The 22,489-nt window shown below is 50.3% G+C and overlaps 7 protein-coding genes across 7 annotated transcripts; 2 read left to right on the forward strand and 5 right to left on the reverse strand.

Annotated features, from left to right (window-relative positions):
* Positions 1-846: 846 nt before the first annotated feature.
* On the forward strand, positions 847-6,981 carry N7506_001662 (ankyrin repeat domain-containing protein; the record flags this gene model as incomplete). Its single annotated transcript, XM_056950958.1, has 1 exon — positions 847-6,981. The coding sequence occupies one exon, from the start codon at positions 847-849 to the stop codon at positions 6,979-6,981; it is 6,135 nt and encodes a 2,044-aa protein (XP_056816873.1).
* Positions 6,982-7,726: 745 nt separating this feature from the next.
* N7506_001663 (uncharacterized protein) lies at positions 7,727-8,605 on the reverse strand (the record flags this gene model as incomplete). Its single annotated transcript, XM_056950959.1, has 1 exon — positions 7,727-8,605. One exon carries the CDS (start codon positions 8,603-8,605, stop codon positions 7,727-7,729), a length of 879 nt encoding a protein of 292 aa, XP_056816874.1.
* A 507-nt stretch (positions 8,606-9,112) lies between these two features.
* On the forward strand, positions 9,113-10,092 carry N7506_001664 (uncharacterized protein; the record flags this gene model as incomplete). Its single annotated transcript, XM_056950960.1, has 2 exons — positions 9,113-9,903; positions 9,978-10,092. 2 exons carry the CDS (start codon positions 9,113-9,115, stop codon positions 10,090-10,092), a joined length of 906 nt encoding a protein of 301 aa, XP_056816875.1.
* Positions 10,093-10,519: 427 nt separating this feature from the next.
* Positions 10,520-12,930, reverse strand: N7506_001665 (DUF803 domain membrane protein; the record flags this gene model as incomplete). Its single annotated transcript, XM_056950961.1, has 2 exons — positions 10,520-12,121; positions 12,172-12,930. 2 exons carry the CDS (start codon positions 12,928-12,930, stop codon positions 10,520-10,522), a joined length of 2,361 nt encoding a protein of 786 aa, XP_056816876.1.
* Positions 12,931-13,935: 1,005 nt separating this feature from the next.
* N7506_001666 (putative Patatin-like serine hydrolase) lies at positions 13,936-17,931 on the reverse strand (the record flags this gene model as incomplete). The annotated part of the gene is made up of 5 exons (XM_056950962.1): positions 13,936-15,208; positions 15,262-15,841; positions 15,898-16,051; positions 17,020-17,862; positions 17,917-17,931. 5 exons carry the CDS (start codon positions 17,929-17,931, stop codon positions 13,936-13,938), a joined length of 2,865 nt encoding a protein of 954 aa, XP_056816877.1.
* Positions 17,932-19,019: 1,088 nt separating this feature from the next.
* Positions 19,020-19,464, reverse strand: N7506_001667 (uncharacterized protein; the record flags this gene model as incomplete). Its single annotated transcript, XM_056950963.1, has 2 exons — positions 19,020-19,214; positions 19,288-19,464. The coding sequence occupies 2 exons, from the start codon at positions 19,462-19,464 to the stop codon at positions 19,020-19,022; spliced, it is 372 nt and encodes a 123-aa protein (XP_056816878.1).
* A 944-nt stretch (positions 19,465-20,408) lies between these two features.
* On the reverse strand, positions 20,409-22,222 carry N7506_001668 (serine hydroxymethyltransferase; the record flags this gene model as incomplete). The annotated part of the gene is made up of 5 exons (XM_056950964.1): positions 20,409-21,553; positions 21,605-21,742; positions 21,804-21,897; positions 21,961-22,017; positions 22,076-22,222. 5 exons carry the CDS (start codon positions 22,220-22,222, stop codon positions 20,409-20,411), a joined length of 1,581 nt encoding a protein of 526 aa, XP_056816879.1.
* Between the last annotated feature and the right edge of the window lie 267 nt (positions 22,223-22,489).

Genomic DNA, 22,489 nt, shown 5'->3' on the forward strand with positions numbered 1-22,489 from the left:
CACCGGGGTAAAGGTGTATTGGTTTCGCGCAAGATACGGTCTGATAGGCAAATGTGATTGAAAGCACTTCGTATTATTTCCATCTAGGCCAAATAAGGATTAGCGCGGTTTCGGGTACGGGCCGAGGAACAAAATGTCAATACGAAGTACTCCGTACAACTGACTCCGTACGGATTACGGAGTATATAGAGGGTAATCTGTTTCGAAAATGCACTGCAGAAGATGGGTAGCAGAAGGAGCTCTTTGAACCTGTGTTGGAGAGGTCTATCAGGGTGAGTATCATGTCTGCCTGCGTCATATGATCTCTCTCACATTGATCTAAGATGTCACCATGGACCTTTCCTCCTTTTCCTTCATATTTTATTCAAAAAAACAAAAACCAATTTCGAATATTGCTTTTTCGAATCTGATTCATCGAAAACAAAGCAACCTGATCCAAGCCATGATTCGTGGATCGGCGAAGACATCTGCGGGCAAACCGTGGGACCGGGCGGAAGTGCCGCTAACCGAGCCAGAACACCGGGACGTACCGGACGTAAATCTATAAATGCTTGAAGATAAACGAACTAGCATGAGGACTTTAAAAATTTGGAGAATTCGGTCGAGGATACCACTTTGGGGTCTGACAAGGCCACCGTGACTAGTGGGATGAGTCACCGCCACGGGATTGGTCTGATGCGGCTCTGCGGTTCGCTTAAAGGTCTGGCTGAAGGGGCTCTGAGCATCCAGTACATAAGCCCCACTCCGGCCCCTTCGGCCCCCTCTTTCTCTCGGCTCTTTTTTCTGCGCTAGAGAAAAAAGAGACCACCGCATCTCTTCAACTCTTCTTCCGCAACCGCAACCAACATGCCGACGTCAGACTCGGAGAGGTCTGACACTGTGATGGTTGGTCGTGACGATGTTCACGACTACAATGAAAACAACATACTTCCGCTTCCCGCAAGCGACCTCAAGGCGATCAGAGAATGGCTACAGCCCACACCATATGATGCCGAGAGGTCTGAGTTCTCAAGACACCTCGAATCCTACCTAGCAGGTACCGGGAAGTGGCTAATATCCACAAACACATATCAAGAATGGCATTCGGGTGACACAAATGGTCTTCTCTGGATCAAAGGCATACCAGGATCCGGTAAATCCGTCATGGCTGCTTCAATTATCCAGCAGCTGCGTAAAGAGCATGTTCCGGTGCTTCATTTCTTCTTTCGACAAATTATTGACGCGAATCACCAACCAGTGGCAGTCTTGCGAGACTGGCTATGCCAACTTCTCCCCTTCAGCCCAGCTTTACAAGTCAGGTTGAAGGACGTCTATCTTGATAAGAGCCGCTCGATTGATAGTGTTTCTGTGAACGACATGTGGAAAGACATCCGATTTGCTCTCTCCACCTTTTCTAAGGCATACTGCGTCATAGATGCCCTGGACGAGATGGATCAGGGAAACAAGGACTTTTTGCAAGCTGTTGTCGAGCTGGGCCAATGGCGCCCTGCAAATATCAAGGTCCTCATTTCGTCTCGCCCGGTTGTCGCCGTGGAATCCCCCTTAAGGCCATTCTCAGTACCATTTATTCGACTGGACGAACAACTCGTTGACATCGACATTGCTGCGTACGTGCAGCACCGACTGCAAAACTCTTCAGTCCCCGAAGAACATTGGAGCACTATAACAGAGGCTGTTCCCGGTCGAGCGAATGGTCTTTTCTTATATGCTAGGCTTTCGTTGGATGCGTTCACGAAGCCTGGCGCTGATCCCCAAGATGTGCTCAAAAGGCTGCCGAAAGATCTCAACGTGATGTATGACGAACTTTTACGCGAGCATGCAAAGCGCTCAAATGTTCCCGACAATCTCCAGCTTCTGATTCTTCAGTCTATCACACATGCAACGCGTCCTCTTCGGCTTCTAGAGGTTGCAGAAATGATTAAAGCTACTCACACCCCGCTTGAAAAAAGCAGTTTGAAGGAGATCAAGAATCTAGTAAGGGCTGCCTGCGGTCCGCTGCTTCAGATCCTCCACGATGAAACCGTCTCGGTCGTCCATCACTCTTTCACGGAATTTTTGAAGGGAATGACTCGTACCGCTCCCCTGAGTGTTTCAGCCTACCCCATTCTGGAGGCTGGACCGACCAACCATCGTCTAGCCATCGCATGCTTGGACTATCTCATGTCTGGCTGCCTGGAAAACCTCGAGGTCAAGAAACGCAACAAATACGATGATTTTTACCACCCCAAAAAGGCTGCGCACAGTGAACTGCGCCTGAGTTTCCCATTTCTTGAATACGCAGCCACCAATTGGTATATCCACACTCGCCGCGCAGAATTGGCCGGTGTAGACCTATCATTGTTTTTCTCGGTTCTTGATGAATTTGTTGCCAAAAAGAACAGATTTGTCGCGTGGCTGGACATTGACTGGCCCGTATATGCGATCCAGGGTCTTACTCCCCTACACGCGGCTGCGAAGAGCGGATTGTCTCAGTACACCGCGCATTTGATCCAAAACAACAACGCCGACCCAAATGCCAAGTGTAATAAGGGGGATACGCCTCTCTTTTGGGCTGCTTCCAGTGGATACGCAGAAGTTGCACAAATTCTCATTGATAACGGGGCTGACCCAGACGGAGAATGCCACGAAGGACTTAAACCACTCCATGAGGCTGCTGGTAGTAACCGGGCTGAAGTCGTCAAAGTTTTGCTTGCTGCTGGCGTTGATCCACTTACGCCAAAGACAAGAGAAGCGCCTGGAATGCGCTGCGGCAATGCACCAACATCCGTTGGTCATACCCCACTCATGTATGCCTGTAGCCGTGGGCACACCAAGGCAGTTGCCGAGTTCTTGCCCTATCTTGATGATCAAAGTATCAAAAGAGCGCTGTTTTGGCTTGCGGGCTCAGGACATGCCGCCGGTGTTGCTTACATTCTTGAGCACGCTACGGTGGACGTGAATGAAACCCAGAAGCAAGAAACCCTGCTTTACAAAGCCTGTCTTAAATCAGACCTGGACACAATCAAGGTCTTACTCGCGGCAGGGGCAGGTCCCGATATCCTTTGCGCTTATCCCTTAGAAGAGTTCGGCGGCATCGGATCTAACATGCATCGTCTATATCAGCACCCCAAGGCTGAAGGTGAGCCCAGAGGCTTCACCGCACTGCATGCTCTGTGTGGGATAAGTGGTCGGCACGACCGCCCCAAGTCGCCCTTGAATTGTGTTTCAGCTATCATCGACGCCGGTGCGGATGTCCATATCAAATCTAATGATGGCAAAACAGCCTTGCACTTTGCCTGCGCCAACAATATCAGTATTGTGAAAATGCTGCTGGAGGCAGGGGCGGACCCTTATGTCCAAGATGACAAGGGTGACACAATACTCCACACCGATGGAAAGAAAGACAAGGAGTTGCTTCCCATACTACAAGAGTCGGGACTTGTTGATGTCAACAAGATCATGATAGAGAGTAATGGAGGGCCTTTATTCTCTCGACTTTGGGGCAATCATCCCAAGTCAGCTCTCGAATTCCTGAAATTCAAATTGGATCTCAATGTAATCAGGTCAAATGGAAATGGTCCACTGCACATTCTCTTCAATGGACGATCTTCCGATCACGATGATGATGTCCTTGATGGGTTGTTATCCGCTGGTGCTGATCCGAATCTCTGCAATGACAAGGGTGATGCGCCATTGCATTTGGTTGAACGCCAAGTCGGAATTGAAACAATCCAAAAGCTTCTCAAAGCTGGCGCAAATATTGAGATCCGAGATGCACTGGGTCAAACGCCGCTTTTCAAAGCCGTCACATACTCACCCGCCTGGAAGGGCAAAATTGATCTTTTCAAGACACTGATTGAGCAGGGCTCCCGGCTTGATACGCGGGACAACGCGGGACGTACCTTGCTACACCAAGTCGTTGACAACATTGAACGTTTAGAAGAGTTGATACTTCTCATGAAATTCGACCCTTCCGTCGTGGACAATGACGGAAATACACTTCTTCATGAGCTTGCTTCAAGAAAACATAAACCCGATGGCAATGCAATGTACGAACGTCTGATAGATTTGGGTGTTGACATTGAGCAGCCTAATTACCGTGGAAGGACAATTCTGCACCAACTGAGCTCTCAATCCTCTGACCGCATGTCCCATGCCAACACACACTTGGACTATGTAATCCAACACCACAAGAGCAAGAGCCCCAAAGACCTTGACGGAGTTCAGCCCTTGCACTTTGCCGCCGCTGTCTCCGAGGACAATGTATTTAAGCTTCTCAATTCCGGGGCTGATTTATTCGGCGTGACAAAAGAAGGCATGACCGTTCTTCACGTGGCATCTCGGGCCCAAAACCCCGGGGCTGTCAGTCTCATTCTCGCCAGACTTGTTGACCTCGATGATAAAGCTCGGAAGGCCTTCATTAATCTGAAAAACTCAGAAGGAAACGCGGCACTCCATTTTGCCTGCATCTCTGGTCGGCCTGAAACTGTCAACCTTCTGCTGAATGCGGGCGCTGATCCTAATTTGCTGGGAAAGAGTGGATATACGCCACTGAGAGCATGCGCTGATTTCGAAGCCGAACAAAAACTATGGTCAGTAGCGAGAATAAAAGATAAAACCAAAGCTCTCAAAAAGGCCAGCATTGGGCTCACTGCAATTGAGGCACGATCGGCGGAAGATGGAAATGATGAGCACCAATGGCGCAAGACTCCTCTTTGGGGGCATGATTCAGAGTCCACGCGCCTAGGTGAAATTCTGAATGATTTGGTCCTTCATGGGGCACAAGCTACATTGAACGACTCTCTCCGCGATGCATTACGTGATTCTCTTTCAAATCAACGCGACTATACCACCGAATGTTTGTTCAGCCTCCAGTCTCGCTTGTTTCCGAGCATGGACCTTGTGGGAGAGTCACACAGTGAGAGCTTTGCACTCTATAAGAGCCGTGTAGAGAGCGAAAGACTACTGTTGACTGAGAAAACCGAGGATAAACAGCAACCCAAGATGGGCCAATCACTCAGTTACCGCCGAATCGGTCATATGCGCAAGCTGTTGGGGTATCGACAATACGGTTTGTTGGAAGAAACGGTCACCGAAAATGACACATCTCTGCTATGTTCCCAGAACATTTCCATTTTGCATGCTATTGTCAGTGCTGGTCTTTCCGATGCCCTCGCCAAGCTCGGAACTCCAGAAATTGCTCGAAAATTCGACGATCATGAATGGTGCGACCGCGCCGAGGAGGTCAACAAGATCAACAGTAGTAGGATCAAGCCGCTCCTCATAGTCGCATGCTCTCGTGAGCTACCAAATATGGAAGTGGTCCAAATTCTTGTCGAAAAGATGGGAGTCAACATCAACACAAAATGCAGGAAGCTTCGCTATGAGACTGGAAGGGTGAATACTATTGCCGGAAATGGCGTCTTACATGATCTTGCGGAATGTCAGACATGGTGGGGTGTTCACCATGCTTTACCATACCTTATCAAGAAGGGTGCTGATCTGGAACTGCGCAATGGGGATGGCGACACACCTCTGCATGTTGCTTGCAGCCCCATTGATTGGAAGGGTGTGTTCTACAAGGAAGCAGTGAAGACTCTTCTGGACAATGGCGCAGATGTCAACGCTATCAACTCCAAGGGGGAGACTTGCTTATCGAAAGCTGGTACTGATGTTGAACTGATCAAAATACTCTTGTCCTATGGTGCCAAAGTCTCCGCTGCGGCCATAATCTCTGCGATTGAAAGCGGCAATGTTGAATTATTGGAGCATTTCCTCTCCCAGGGCGATCTAGCCAATGTGAGAAGAGATGACTTTGAAGATCTTCAGCGAAAGGCACATCCGTTTGAGCGTATCAGAATTCCAAAGGCCGAAGTATACCCATTGTTCCATGCGGCAATGAGCTCATCCCCCATATCTTTCCCGGCTCCCAAAATCGATCTTGCCCCATTCCGATCACCTATGATGAGCCTGCTTCTTCAACATGGAGCAAACCCATACGCCACATTTGTCCAGTTTCATCGCGTGAATCGCGATTCTCCTGATAGCGATGAGGAGTCAGAGGGCTCCAAAGCGGGCCCAGCAGTGGAATGGAAACCCGAAACTTGCACTGTCATACACGAAATTTTCATGACAAGCGATCACGTCGAGCCGTTACTTCAGCTTCCATCACTCCAACTTGAATCACGAGATGACAAAGGCAGAACTTTGATCCTTTGCACCAATCGAACATCTCGAATCCAGAGTCTCATCGACCGCGGAGCTGACATTACCGCACAAGACAAATCCGGCAAAACTGTCATTCACAACCTCGTTACACGCCAGTCAAATTTGGAAATCACCAGTACCATCAAAGCTCTTCTTTTCAAAGAGCCCCTTCTTGTGCACATTGGTGATAAGGCAGGCGATACCCCGCTGCACTACGTGCTGAGAGAGGCAAGAATAGACTTTAAACATGTTAGTCTACTTCTTGAACACGGCGCAAACCCTTTGCAGCCAGACTCAGATGGCAATACGGCTCTCCATTACCTTGCTACCCGGCCATCTTCACACAAGGACCACATCCATCGGTTCATGAAGTTAGGCGTTGACATCAACTTCCGTAACAAGGAGGGTAACACTCCACTCTTCCAGTATGTCTCGAAAGGTAAATTGCGAAGTGGAGGCTTGTTCGGATACAAGCGTTCGGCCGACCCAGACGACGACACCAAAAGCCTGCGATTCTTGAAAGACCTTGGCTCAGACTTCTTTGCACGGAATAATGCTGGCATGTCGCTACTTCATGTGGTTGCCGGCAGGAAGATTGAGAACGCCCATTTCTCCCGTCTCAACGATTCAAAAGAGCCCATAGAGAATCTTGTGCAGTGGTTTGAGTTCCTTCGAGCCACGGGCTTGGATCCTATGCTTGAAGATTCTCAGCAGCGGACTTCTTTGGACTTTGCTGCAGCTTGTGGCAATGAGCACATTTTGAAGTTGTTTAAGCACAAGGATGGTCGTGAGTAAGCAATGGAGGTTGCCCAGGTGAATCAAGTGTGAAAATACACCGTGACATGCACCATTTCGGGAAACCCTCGCCCACCATTCTTCCTCCCTTCCTCTATTCTTCACTTCTTCATCTCATTTCCTCTATTTATCTCACACAAAACAACGGAATACCTAATAAACTACACGCCCTTAGTATAGTTATCATCCTATTTATATGTGCTCACGTGGGGAGCATATGACTTGGTCTGCAGCTTGCTTGTGGACTTTCAATGTTCTTCCCCTAACTCCCCTTACCATTTGAGAAAAGTATCATTGTCATCTCCAATTGTCATTCCGTCAATACCACAGCCTATAAAAATTCAACACGTCAAAAATGAAGCCATCTTCTCTGCTTCAGGATACCCTTTCAAGACACCCATGGATCCGATCGCAAGGCACATGATTGGTGGCAGATGCGATTGGTCAGATCAAGGGATTTGCTAGCATCTCGGCACCGGGTGGGCAATTTCCCTGTGTCACCGTCTGTCTGTCTTCCAAGGTTACCTGTGTTTGTTTGTTTGATTTTCTCCCAAGCCCACATAGTCTGGCTTTTTACTGCACCGTATACTGCAGCCAGTAAGCCCGAGCGAGACTTACATCGATGAGCGCTAACCGAGGCAACACTCACATCTTCAACAAGTTACGGCCCATTGTATGAGATAACTGTAACAGAAATTACCTGATGGTGTGGATAAAGCTAGTTTGCAATGCAGAGCCCATCATTCTAGTCCCACATTCCACTTACTTCGTGATACACTTCCATCTCAAAGCCCGCCATCACCATCCCCAACTTCAGGTAACATTCAGAAATTCTCTTCCAGACGGTCGAGTCTATATCAGGAAGCTCAACGCCTTGCTCTCTGGCCTTCTTTTCCCTTTCTTCTTGTTCCTCCTCCCAATCGTACTCATCTGTACAAGCCGAGCTTTTTCGGACTTCCAGAACAAGATCAAATTGATTTATCATATCTTCCCGGGCCTGATCTCCTGAGCTCTGATCGTCGTACAACTTCGACTCGAAAGCTCCAGCAGCCGAATTTTTAGGCGAAGAATCCGAATAATAAATCTCGATAGACAATCCGGACCATGGAGGCCAGTGACGATCGATCAAGAATTCAAAGAGCGGCGCCATTCGAAGACCATCTTCTGGAACATTAGCCCTTGACTGGGTCCAACCCCAGCCAAACGGGTGGCAGTAAGATTGGAATGTTCCAACATGATATAGAGGTGGCTGGTGCGTAAGCATCCGACGCCAGCTTGCTTCCGGGCGAATGAACATTTCTCGAACGGCAGAATTCTTCTCCCAGTGAAGATCAGTGAGGCCAAAGAGAGATCCTTTGCTCTCACGCTCCCGTAATCGGGATCCGAAAACAGACGGGAAAGCTTCTGCGAGCAGTGGGTTGTCTACTCGGTCGCTGAGCTCGTGACCATGACCGATCGGTTGGAGGAATAAATCCTGTTGAAGCGATATTGTATTGCAGATTAAATCTCTCCATCTCTGACAAACTCCTTGCGCGATGAGCAGTGTGCGCATGTCCATTTGTCGGAAGATTGAAGTTACAATCTCTGGAATTGCGAGGGCCCTCGATTGAGCTTCGTCGAGCATGTGGATTTCTTTGGAGTACAACTTTTTTTCTGGATGATCTTGATTGATTTTCACGCGTCTGGGCTCGAGATTGCCATTGAGCCGCACTAGGTGGGGTACCTACCGTGGGAAAAATTGGAGGATCGTGTTCGAAGAGGGGGCCAGGGTTTTGCTGGAAATCGCTAACTAGCACTACTTACTAGCGCCGACAAATGAATGAGAGGCGTTGTGAAATCGCTATCGCCATTTGGATCTGTTCGCTGTGAGGCCATCTTCGCAAGCCATTTTTGCAAAACCGAGAGCTCTCCTGTCCATAGATTTCAAACCCCGTAATGGTCAGATATACACAATGCTTGAGGGGTTCAATATCAAATTCATGATTGTACATATTTCCCAACACGTGATCGGCCATGTCCTTTCCCAAAGTAGTTAAACCAAAACAGTTGGTACCATGGTTCATGCCCCAACGTCATCTTTTCCAACTTCCGAGAATTCACTCCGTTAACACCTTACCACCGTCGCGTCACAATGTCGGACGAGCGACCACCCTCCACTAAGTCGAAAGGCCCAGAGCCGCTTAACCACCTCCACTTCGATCCCTGGCAGTCATCCTCCACAGGGCACCAGCGCGCAGCGCAGGGCGGCTCTTTTATCGGTTCAACGTCATGGCGAGAAGCAAGGTCTTCAAAGCTAAGCAAGCAATACCAAAGTGGCGATTGTCTACCCGGGCGAGACAACTCGGACTCGACGCTGGCTCCCGGCGCATTTGACGGGAAATGCGGGTCCGAGTCCCCGCCCAAGGCCTCTGGAGTATGGACCATGCTGGGCGAGGAAGAGGTGAAGAGGCATCAGCTTGGTGTTCGAGATATTCGATCGTTTATGGGGGTAAGCAAAAGAAAAGCAAGTGATGAGCTGGATGAGAAGTCGAAAAAGATCAAATCTGCAACAAATGTACAGACCCAAGAACAGCCCTTGAAGGCTGGATGGGCGGAGGATACTTCGATCTCGACGCGACTAGAGAATCCATCGCATACTACAGCTCTCGATTTGAAATCGACGTCGAATATTTTTGCCGGAATCACAATTTTCATAAACGGCTCCACTCTCCCCCAAATCTCCGAATACAAGCTCAAGCATTTACTTGCTTCGAATGGCGCCAGGACATCAATCTATATGGCGCGAAAGACAGTGACGCATGTTCTAGTTGGACAACCGAACACTGGATCCTCGGGTGCAGGTGGCGGTCTCTCGGCGAGTAAGCTCCAGCAGGAGATTGCACGTGGTGGGTGGAAGGGTGTCAAGGTTGTCAATGTTGATTGGTATGCTACTCCGTATATCTCAATCGTCACGACAAACTGGGTGTGGTGTCAAAATAAACTAACTCGTTTAATAGGGCTATCGAGAGTATCAAGGCTGGACGGAGGCTTGCTGAGTCTCGGTTCCCTGGGCTGCACGTCGCTGCCAAGGGGCAGCGAAGTGTAGCTGGAATGTTCAGCGCAAAGAAGTGAAGCTGCATGGCAGCAGCACGTTTTGATATTTTTTTTGACTGCATTGCATATGGCTGTATGGCATTGGCGTTTGGGATGAAGACAGTTCCTTCTGGTCTTCTGGGCATACTCTTTGTAGATTTTGATACCCACATCTTATTTTGTCCATAGACAATCTGAAGCTTTTTACTTTACTTGGTAAACACTCTCAGGAAACTAGTTCATCATCATTCATGCACCATTATCATAAGAGCCATATTTCCACAAAATCAAATGTACATTGCAAACATCCATGGATCCACAGTAGATGGAATCATATTGAACAACAGAAAGGTAGAAAGATCCACAAAAATCAGCGCCATGCTATGCAGAATGCAGCCAAGAAAGATGTATGTGCGTCATAAATGCGAGCCACAAATCAAATCACAAAAATCACAAAACATCAAAATCAACGAAATGAACCCCTTTCGTGATATTCATCACGGCTATCGTTTGACATGTGTCTGCGCCAGCCACTTTGTCTTCTCGTCGGTGGGGGTAGCTCTTGAGTCTCTGTTTCATCAGAGAATGAGGTAACACCTGTCCCTGAATCTTCAGAAACATTCCTCATACCCGAATTAGTGATTGTGGGCGCAAGGTCCAGCGTAGTGGTGGGTGTGATATCGTAGACGGGTGCGAGGGGGTTGGGAACACGGTGTGTAGAGAAAGACGACTGAGCGGGTGGAGGGGCCCGATTATGGGCAGATGAGTTGGAACGCGTACGGCTTCTCGCATTACCAGCTTGCCAATCGTGATCATGTGTTTGATTGACGTAGTAAGGATTCGACTCAACAGCGTGTTGATTATCCACGTAGGCGGGGAATGCAGCAGTCTTTACACTTGAGACAGATTCTCCATGGCCACGGGCGTATCTCGGCTCAGGTCTGTCGAGATCGGACTCGCCGCTTGACCAGCGTTCCATTTTCTCGTGAAGAGGTTCTTCTTCCGGCTGGGAGACGCGAGAATCGCCGTGGACAAGACCAAGGGATTCTTCTTCGGTCGCGGAATTTCGGAGGTCGGCGTGGTGTGTGCGGCGCAGGATTCCACGCGGCGATCCTGGTGGGTGCTTGACGGATGATTCACTGCCGGACTTCATGCGGTTTACCATGTTGTTCCAGGAGAATTGGCGGCGCATGGTATTTCCTAGTGGCTCAGGCAACAGGGTCTCATTCTTCTCGTCGACCCAGGAGACGGATCGCCGAGTGTCGCTTCGTCCACGATTCCCATTAAACTTGTGTTCAAAGCTGCCAGCGCCGTGATATTCGGTGTCAACGGCGCCTCGCTGTGGCAACGCTGTCAAGCCGACCGGCTCTGCATTCGAGTCAAGGGCTTTGTGGTCGTCGGACTGTACGGGCCTCCAGGAAGGATGAAGTACGCTCGCAGCTCTGGATCGAATGCTATCCATGAATGAATGGCCGCTCTGTTTTGTGGACGGTCGAATTTCTTCTTCCTTCTCCTCCTCGGGGAAGTGCGACATACCCCATGGGGGGTGGTTGCCTCGGACAGATGGAGTTCGAGGAGTGATCGGACGTGACATGGTCGGGCCTTCGCCAATCACGGTCTTGCGTCGACGGAGGCCATCCCATTCAATGATTTCATGCTCGCTAGGTGGTTTCAGGGTATCTTCATGTCTGTCGTGGAAGAAGCGACGAGCTTCATCTGTTTCCATAGTGCGACGAGCAGTTGAGATTCGACGGATGATAGAGGCTGCTCCGCGAATGGAGTCTGCCTTTGGCTCAGACTCCGGTTCTTCAACTGTAGCAACTTCACGTATTTGGTCCAAGTCGCCCTTGAAGACCGCAGCATCTGGTACATCCTTGGCGGACTTGGACAACTGCAGAAGAACCACACCCGCACAAATTTGGAGGAATCCAATAATCACGGTGGTAATCTGAACTGCTGTCCCCTTGAAACCTTGGAACAAGATGGCAGAGGTAATAATAGTTGCAGTGGTGAACATCACATAGTAGGTCGGGGTGACAAGGGCAGCATTGAAAAGGTTGAGCGCTTTCTGCAAGATAGGTTAGCTCTGCTCTGACAAGGTAAGAAGGGAAGCCATACATTGAGATAAATAATCTCTGTCAAAAGTGTTCCGATAACGAACACAAACAAGACATAAAGGAACCAATGCTTGAACTGCTCCTCGCCATTGATCTGCGCAAGAATCGCAGATCCCAAGCCCTGAGTAGCAACCACACTCAATCCACCAACCATGCTGCAAATACTGATATAGACAAACATGCTAGTCTTTCCCCATCGCGGGCCAGCCCAAAGTGCTGTGAACACGGCACCCACGATAATCAGTCCAGCATAAACCAGGAAACCAGGTTGTATAACGAAATGCTGCATGCCCTGAATGTCCTCGACAGACGACTGCTCAGGCGCATTCATAGCAATCGTAACCGAACCAATGATACAACAGAAACATCCTACCTTTCCAACGAAACTGAGTCGTTCCTTCAGAAAGATAGCCGATAGAATAGTTGTAATCACAACGGACAGCGCACCGAGCGGTGTAACCAAAATGGCATCGACGAAGGCATACGCGACAAAATTGCAGATCTCTCCAACAATCATGAGCGTCATGCCCAGCCACCACCAAAAGTTCTTCAGATACCCATATCCTTCACCGGCCTCCTCGTTGTATTTTACATTCGCCTTCAGCAAACCGATCTTCTTGATCACGAAGGAAATACCGATAAAGACGCCCGATGCGACAGCCAGCGAGATTCCGACGGCTTTGTAAATCGGTGGTCGGCCCGAACTGTCGGCTCTCGCGATGAGCGTCGAGGCATGCGATAATGCGACATTTGGATCCATGGTGGTAGAGGTGAGTACCACACTGACCAGCAGTGGGAGGGTCGGACAGAGTCGTCCGAGGACGAGACTCGGCGATTGTTTGAAACGCTTATGCCACGCTTATCAGCCAGCGTGTCGCCGGGGTGACTATCGGGGAGTTTTGGACGAGGGGGCTGGATCAACAAGACGCGGGGGTGAGGACTTGAAACAAATATTCGATCTGCGATTGTCCTGGATGTTCTGCGATTGTCGATCTGAGAATGCTTCTGGAATTGCCACGAGGGAAAAAAAGAATGCGTGATTCAGCAAGGGGGTGTCAGCGGCGCTTGGACACTGGGCGGAGCACACGATTATGTGGGATTAAGTAAAAAAGCAATGGTACAGAAGAAGTGAAAAGTAGACGAAAAGTTGAAGAGAAGAAGAGAAAGATAGAAATTCAAGACATGTCAAGGAAAAGGGGAAAGATCAAGATGCAAAACAAAGTGGCTGGGCTTGTGGGGAAAGGAGGTACTGGGTACTTTATTGTGGAGCGACTTAAGCTACGATCGGCAGGTACCTGTACTTTTCTGAGTAGTATTGACATCCCCCTTGAAGCTTGTCTTATTGATTGGCATTAGTTTTCGGAGATTTGAACTGCCAGAACAGGGGAAGCCTCCTGGAACTATAAATAATCATGTTATTCCCGATATGTTCCAAGGTTACGGTGTTCGCACTTACAAGTCTTGGGCAACAGCCCTCAAGGGTATTAATATCTGAGACCCTGGGCAGACCTCGGGATTTTACTGCAAAAACATGGTCCGCGGCCCCGAAACGCAAGAGATTGCCCGGGTAATCATTGAACAAGATATACATACTTTCTTTTGACATTATATTGCTAGAGACTTAATACGAAAGTCCTGGTCATAAACATCGTGATGCATTGCTCCGTAGCCAAATTCGCACTAATGATAACGAAAACGCCAGCCCAGAACCGTCTCAACAGAGGGGTATTCAGCATAAAAGAAATAACAAAAAAGAAATTCTCGACTAGCCCGAAATGTGGAAACTCGGCTTGCGCCGCCTGTTAACCACTGGCGGCTCATCTGGGTACGGAAGTGGAGGATTGCCACTATCCCTCTTCTGGACAGAGAGTGGTCGGGGCATGGCGGACATCGCCATGTCGTCCGTTGGGTAGGGGGTCGAACCTTGGTAGGTCGGAGATTGCGGGGCAATTGGAACCTGAGGAGACATCGGAGCCTGGGATGAAGGCATTGGAGTTTTGGGAGGGCGGGGAGGAGGCCCGTTGAAGGTTGCGAAATCGTCGTAGCTACGGTGTGGGGAAGCTGGTACCTGGGATCTCCCGGGGTGCATGTGTTCGTAGCTTCGACGGTAGTCGCTTCCTGATTGCCAGGTTGGAGAAGTGGGTGGGGGATCCATTGGGGATGCGTGGGCGGGCAGTGAATCTTCCGGGGGAGAGACGGTAACACTGGTCGGAACCGGAGGTTGTGGGTGGTGTGCGAAGTCGATCGGGTCTCCGGGTAGCTCTGCGGGCAGCTCGACGGCAAAGTTTTGGGGAGGTGGGATATAGGACTGTTCGGTGGGGGGAAGGGTGAGTTCTTCTCTTTCAAGATCAAAAGAGAGATCGTCACGCTCTCCACCGGCTGCAGCATGGATAGCGAGACGTCGGTTCATGCGCTCAATCTTGGCGAAGCGAACACCGGCCTCGGTGATCATCTTCTTGACCTCAGGCTTCGCAAGATATTGCCTCGTGTTGGTGCTGATATCGGCTAGTCGATTCCATTCGTTCATGCCGAATTCACCAACTCCGACTTCCACATTCAGACGGAAATAGTTGTCCTTGCTGACGTTGCGTTTGGCCAGGTTGTCTCGAAGCATCTGATGGTGGATATCTTCGCAGCCTTCAATCTTGGTGATGAGTCGACGTCGCGCCTCGGCAAATGTGCCTAACGCGTCGCCGAAGAAGTCTTCCCACCATTCGTGTTGCCGGTTGTTGGTTCCAGCGGGCCGCTTTCCGGTTCCAACACTAATGAACACACCAACTTCCCGGCCTGGCCACTCGTTCACAACCGCTTCATCGAGAACCTGCGGCGCAGGGTTGTAGGTACCAGGGCCTTCATCAATAAAGACATGTTGGCCAATCTGGATAGGTTTGAAAGCAAGTCCTGTCGCCGAGGTTGCACGTCCTGCTTGCCAAACGGTACAATCAAATTCAGGTGGGGGTTCTCGGCGGGAATCATAGGATCGCAAAAGCACGGATGAACCCTTGCGCGGGGTTCCTTTATAGAGAGCGGTGACAGCACTGGAATGCGAATTAGCTTTTGCGATCAAATATACTTGCATCAGAAAACTTACGTCTTGGTGCGGTGCTCGCGATTGTCATAGAGTAGCGCATCGGGATTCCCCCAGCGCAAGCCGTTGATAAAAGCAGACCCTCGCTGACTTGACGGAGTCATCGGGTGCGAAGCAGCAGCGGTACTGAAGCTGCCACGGCTGATAGATCGTTGCGGAACCGAGTTTGGGCTATAAGGAAGACTGGCAATAGAGTCGCGGGGGTTCGAATTGTTCGTAGAATCATTGCCCTCCGCCTCGAAAACTGTATGTTCCCGCACACACTCGCGAATCGCCTCTTCGAGCTTAGAAGCCTTGAACAAAGTCGATCGATACGGTATCCCAGCGATAGTCTTATCTGTTTCGAAGACACGGCGGGTCATTCGCACATACACCTCTTTGCAGGTCTCAAGATCGAGGCGAAGGCGACCGAGCATGAGAGCGATCAACCCGCCGGTGCCGGTACCCACGATCAAATCGAAGTGGTCGCATGGTTTCGGGATTTGGTCGCGGCGCGGAGGCTTTCCTTCACATTCGACATAAGTGCGGTACATGAGTTCCTGTAGGAGAATGAGCATGGAGTAACCGCGAACACCACCGCCATCTGTTCCCGTTCCTGTCAGCTGAGTCCGATGTGAGCCTGAACGCGAAACCACATACCTAGTGAGAGGATCCGCAGGGGCGGCCCCTTGGTGGTGTCCTTGCGACGCAGATGGGCTGAGTCCATGGCGATTGTGGCAGATGGTTGGGGAACGATTTGCGATCGTCTTTTTTCCCCCTGCGGCAACTTACCCGCAGCGGGGCTCAGCGACGCCTTATGCACGGAGTTGCGGGATGGTTGGCGCCTGACTGATCAGGTCTTGGAAAATTGGCGGAAGTGTCACACCGGTGAAACAGCAAGCAGAACAACAGGCGTGATCGACCAACGTGAATCGTTTGCCTGGCGTGTGATTAGGCAGCGGCGGATTTGGGGCTTGAGCCTCTGTCCCTGAGTAGTTCGGTAGGGCTCTCGATCTGGATGTCAGACTCTCCCACGCAAATATGGCCGTTGAAGAGTTGACTAGAGCAAAGTGACAGAATGAAGCGATCCTAGATCAAATCAAAAGTTATTTTTGTTTCTCGAGTCCACATTCAGCTCACTTTTCCATGGATCGGGCAAAGTCATGTGATAGCAACTGTGGCGGTGCACCTCAGGGCTGTGATGTCACTGTGGCTACTCACCAATCAACGTGATTTCTGGGGGTTTTTACTCAACACACTAAGCCAGGGAGGATTCAGTGCAGTTCGGAAATTCTTCAATTCAGGCACACTGCAGTTTACTGCATAACCCCAACAATAATTATTCTGTTACAGGGGTCCCAACTACGGAGTACTCCGTCTTGTACTTGAAGAAAATGGTTTACCATGACGTCAATTTTATATGTAGATCGAAGGATAGTTCAAAGTTTATAAATGACGGTGCGAACAAGACCTTGGAACTCTCAATTCATCAATCCAGGCCAGTCTAAACCTCATTAGCATATACCCAAGGAAGTAGCGTTCAAAGAGGAACATACCAAAAATAGACCTCGTATCCCCCCTCTCAGCAACCTCAACCTCATCCCCAATCTTGAGACAAGTGCCAACCCCCCTCTCCAGGAATGAATACCTACCAAAGACTGGACTGAACTTTGCGCCAAGATCCACTCTACGATCTTTCATTAATTTCTTCAGCACCGTGCCCGCCTCCCCAGTCCCCATCCTCCCGGTCTGATAATCAACATTCAGACTCTGACACCGTACACAGTTCCCCGTGAGCAAAAGCCTCGCCTGTCCAATTTTCAAAGCACACCAATAATCCTCCTCGAACGCCTCCCCAGCGCCCGAAACGACAATATTGGGCCGAAATTTAGTCCGGTCCATCTCCTCGCCCTCCAACCGGGCTGAGACATCATTCACTGATGTCTCGGAAATAACCAGGTAAGGCGCGCAATCGGCAAAAGTAATCCGGTCTTCGGGCCGGAAGTAATTGTAGCCCCCGAAAGCAAGCGCGCTTGCTATAAGTAGACTGCCGACGACTTCCGCTCGGAGAAGCCGGTAGCTGTTCAACACAGTAACTGCCACAGCCAATAGAGCCAAGATCCCCAATTCCCGTCTACCGCGGATTAAGGCCTGTATGCTGGACTTTTTGCCTTTTGCGGGCGCAAGTGTGCCCAAGACCTCTCGCGTGTGCGGCCCCAGATATGCTAGCACAACCGGGTATCCGAAACACTTGCTGAACCAGTCACTGTACTCGGCACCCATATCGTATCCGGTTGTTGGGCTCTGGTGCATAGTGATCTTGAGCGGATTAAGACTCTTCGTGCTGGGCTCAAGAGGAATCTCCAGACGCGCAGACTCGGCGTCTGGTGGACGATAGGTGACGATGACTTTCCCATCGCGGTTTGGTGCGGGGTACTCGATATCGGTGTGGAAGAGAGCCATCTCTGGGAAGTGCGGGACATGCATATTCTTTAAGGTGGTGCCTTCTTCCGATGGGATGACTTTGAGAAGCATGAAATGGCGGTCATATTGCAATCCCAGACTTGTGAGAATGCCTTCTTGAAGACTGGTTGGCCGAAGAGACTTGATCGGATAGACATAGAGCTTGGTGTATCAGTTAAGGGGCTGATTGTGTCCAACTTGGTTTAGCTGACATACCTGGCTAACTTTCATGACTGCGGTCGTAAATGCACTACAAATGCATGTGTGGTGGGAATGGATGACCCCGGTAGTCGTGAGATGACCGGGAAAAGGCTTCTCCAACTCCAATCCGGAATGACTCCGAATTGAGTTTGCGGGGTAAGATTTCCATCTGCGATCATGTTATCAAGACAGTATCTCCGACACACTGACTGTTGTTGACTGAGAGATTATCAACGCATGCCAGATTCGCTCGTTTGTTCTCTGTGTTGCTCCAACCACCGAAGACGGATTCGGCTTGTAATGCACGCTATGACAGGCCTGCTCTTTACATTGCTCCACCCACAAGGAGGTGGGGATTCTAGACATTTCCCGTTTCCTGTTTATCTTTCAATGAATTTGCCTATCAAGCTTGTAGGCATCTGATATCCAATTTTCTCCCAACAGCAGAGCACAGTATCTTTCAATCAAAATTGGAGCTGCTTATCCCACACGCCACATTTGATGCTTCTTCAACCAGCTCAATTGGAATCATGAATTGGGGGGCTCTCTAAGGACCAGTTCACTCTTTACGGACTACCCAAGACTGGATTCAAGTCTTTCTTTCCAAGGGACCTGTTTGCTGTCTTCACCCGTCGTATCCAACAGCGAAGTCTTCCAAACTCCCGAGCACGTGTAGTGTTGGAACCAACTCTACTTCCCTTCCTTCCTACAGATCCTATAACTCAGGAAGAACGCACTGCAACAAAAGGCACGCAATAGATCTCAGGTATTGAAGTTCAAATATCACAACTGACGAAAACGAAATCTCAATTAGGGTGGCGGCTGCCTCCTCATCAGTGGGCAGGCGTGGAATCAACGTTGACGCCCCATAAAGTCAAGACCAAACAAGGATGGGGAACTTGACGTAACTGCACATGTTATTTCACATTTCCCAATATACTCGTCCGTCCACTCATCAGTGGGGTAGCCACTGTTGTACGGCCATAACGGCATCTCACTAACTTCAGCAGGCTCGATTTCATATTCAGCAAACTGGGTGCCTTCAAGGAGGCGCAAGCTTAGCTGTGACTACTCCGTATGTAAAGCTATGTTAGATAATTTTGAGCCAAGTGAGATTATCAGGTATCACATACCGGCATGAACAGACGTCGTTGTTCTTCAAGTATCGCGACATTTTCAAGTTCCTCTGAAGATCCACTTCGCCGATAGGCTCTGGAAATTGCTCGAAACTGTGCACGCGAAGTGGGAGCTAGAATCTCCAGCATATCATTGCTTGGGTAGATCCAAGCTGTTTTGATGAACTGTGTGAGCGGCTAGATTTCGTCAGTCGTAAATCGGGCTTCATCCTTTCGATTCCCAACTAGGATGTTCGGAGGTAGGACGTACTTTTTCGTCTCCAGTCTTTCTTCCAGTGTTTCTTCTCCTCTGCCGCTTGTTGAGCGGTACATCAACTTTGTCCGAAGGTAGCTTGCCCTTGTCTCCGGGAGGAGGAGGCGGCGGAGGAGGCGGAGGAGGCGGAGGAGGCGGAGGGCCAGGGCCAGGGCCCAAGACAAGCGTGGACATTGCGCTTCAAGATAAATCGAAGCAAAAAGCGGGAAACAGGTAGTTTTTCGAGACTTGTGGGTGGTGGAGAAAGATAGATTGAAGCTCCGACAGAGAGGAAGAGGAAGAGGAGAAGTTGAAGAAGTCAAGAGGGAGCTGCTTTATATGCACTCGAGAGAGTTGCTCCTTCCTTCTACGCACTCACACTCCAGTTGTTTACATCGTTCCCACTAGCCCCAATCTGATCAAACCAATTAGATTGACTCGTACTAAATCAACGTGCTAGTACCCTTGAATGACAAAACACCAGGAGGCTCTCGCCTAGCCTGACGCTTCCATTGTTCTGACTAGCCTCGAATTCAACTACAGTCATCTTTCGAGGGAGCTTTGATCAAGCTGGGCAATTGTATCAAGGTTCAAGATCCATACATCTCCTGCATTAGACTCTGAACTTTTTATCTCTCGCGCGATTGATCGGGCTGGCTTTGAGGCTAGTCAGGCCAGCATTGTGAAGAATCTGAAGATGTTCCCCTCTACCCCCGAACCCACACCCCGCATCTTCCACTATTTGCCTCTTACACAGCTCTCGAGGTCTACATGATTCTAAGATACGGTAGGATGGATTGAACTTAACCAAGCCCCACCATCCATCTTGGACCAATCACCCGTCTCGCACCCGCAGAGCCTCATCCCATACTGTGAACTGCCTGGACTGCGGAGCTGAATGCACAATCGCTGTGACTTCATCCCCCGATACTACTCTGCGCCAGTTTTACAGCCATGCTACACAGTTTACTACTTCAAGTTATCATATCTTGAGATATTAGAAAGATTCGGGATTACAATGAGCAGAAGGCATGGAAGCATGTTCTAGTCTTTTATAAAAGTCTTCAATCATATTCGTTTAGAATTCATGCAGGGAAATATACAGGAAAAGGGAATCAAAAAGGCAAAATCAAAAACGTCTATTGGTCCTCAGCCCAAGGCAGGCTGAAGGTACCAACCCAATCCTCAACCTCTTGGCGGAGGAGAACAATCTCTGAGATCTCCTCGCCCTCACCCACGTATTCCAAGAACGCCTTGACGGTGCCAGGGCTCTTAACGCCGCGAGACTGAGCAGCCTCACGAGCAGCCTTGTCCAACTTCTGGGTGATGATGACAGCGCGGTCGACGATGTCAGCGACGCGGCTGAAGTCCTCGGGCTGGAAGCCACGGGAGGTCATGGCAGGGGTTCCGAGACGCAGACCGCCGGGCTTGAGGGCGGACTTATCACCGGGCACGGTGTTCTTGTTGCTAGCGACACCGCACAGCTCGAGGACGCGCTCGACGCGAGCACCGTCGACCCCGCGGTTCTTCAGGTCCACGAGAACGAGGTGGTTGTCGGTGCCACCGGAAACGATGTTGTAGCCGAGTCCACCGTTGCTGGTGGATGCACCGAGACGCTCGGCGAGAGCGGAGGCGTTGGACAGAACGGTCTTCTGGTAGGCCTCGAAGTCGGGGGACTGGGCCTGCTTGAGGGCCACGGCCAGCGCGGTGATGGTGTGGTTGTGGGGGCCTCCCTGGTGGCCAGGGAAGACGGAGGCGTTGATGGGGTTCTCGAGATCGTAGTTGATGGCATTTCCCTTCTTATCGGTGCTGCGCACTCCCTTGCGGTAGAAGATCATAGCACCACGAGGACCGCGGAGGGACTTGTGTGTGGTGGTAGTCACGATATCGGAGTGGGGGAAAGGAGAGGGTAGGACATCAGCGGCAACAAGTCCTGAGATGTGGGCCATATCTGCGAGCAAGTAGGCACCCACGGAGTCGGCGATGGCGCGCATGCGGGGGTAGTCAATCAAGCGACTGTAGGCCGAGGTACCCGCAATGATCAGCTTGGGTCGGTAGAGCTGAGCGTTCTTCTCCAATGCATCGTAGTCAATCAGACCAGTTGACTCGTCCAGGCGGTAGGGGAATGTCTCGAAGTATTTGGAAATGGCGGAGATCTTCTTGGTAGGGGTCTGGTATCCGTGGGACAGGTGACCTCCGTGGGGAAGGTCCAAGCCCATGAGGCGATCGTGGGTGTTGAGAACGGCGGAGTAGGCCATCAGGTTGGCGGGGGAGCCGGAGAGGGCTAGTACATGTTAGCTTCGAGTATTGTCGCACGGTGTTGGAGGTAACATACGCTGAACGTTCACTCCCCACTCCTCCGGGTTCAGACGGAAAGTCTCCAGCGCACGCTGCTGGCACAGACGCTCTGAGGCATCAATGTGTTCATTTCCTCCGTAGTAACGAGCACCGGGGTATCCCTCGGAGTACTTGTCTGGGTTATGATTAGCATGGACTGCCGCGGGCAAGCAGATATCAGAATCCGGGGTACGTACTTTGCATCACACTGCCGAGGGCATCGAGAACAGCCTGGGAGGTGAAGTTCTCGGAAGGAATCAGGTTAATGAAGTGCTTCTGGCGCTTCTTCTCCTGTCATGGGTTTAGCGATTCATCGGTCAATTGGGGGAGAGCTTGCTCGGAGCGATGACGCACCTTCTGCAGAATGCTAAAGACCGCGGGGTCGGACTCCTCCAGGGAGGAAGCCAGCAGCTAGAAATTTGATTAGTTTTATAATTCCGCGGCCATTGAGTTCATATCGTCAATTTACCTTGTGCTGGGTATCGCGAGTGGACACACCCCGCGATTGGGGAGCGAGTCTAGGAGCGATAGAGGCGCGAGCGGAGATAGTGGCCGCTCGCGAGCTTCCAAGGGGAAGCAGACGAGCTGCAGACCTGCCACAGCGAGACAAATACATGATGAAGCTGTAACGAAGCAAAAGCGAAAGAACACAACGTATATGTACTGTCCGATAGGAAAGCAGTGGCTTTTAAACGGCTGATACTTGTCGGACGAGCAGCTGGCAGCTTTCCGTTGCCCGCGGAAAGCGGGAAAAACGCACTAATCCCGACTGGGCTCTCCGCCTGGTCCGTGCACCGCCGGTTGGGTTTTCTTCGCGGCAAAATTTTCTTTCCTCCTTTTCTTCTTCACACAACTAAATCCAAGATGAAGAAACGGCGTACTT

The sequence above is a fragment of the Penicillium brevicompactum genome (genome assembly GCF_028827555.1).
Source record: "Penicillium brevicompactum strain IBT 35665 chromosome Unknown utg000001l_segment0_segment0, whole genome shotgun sequence".
NCBI classification, from domain to species: domain Eukaryota; kingdom Fungi; phylum Ascomycota; class Eurotiomycetes; order Eurotiales; family Aspergillaceae; genus Penicillium; species Penicillium brevicompactum.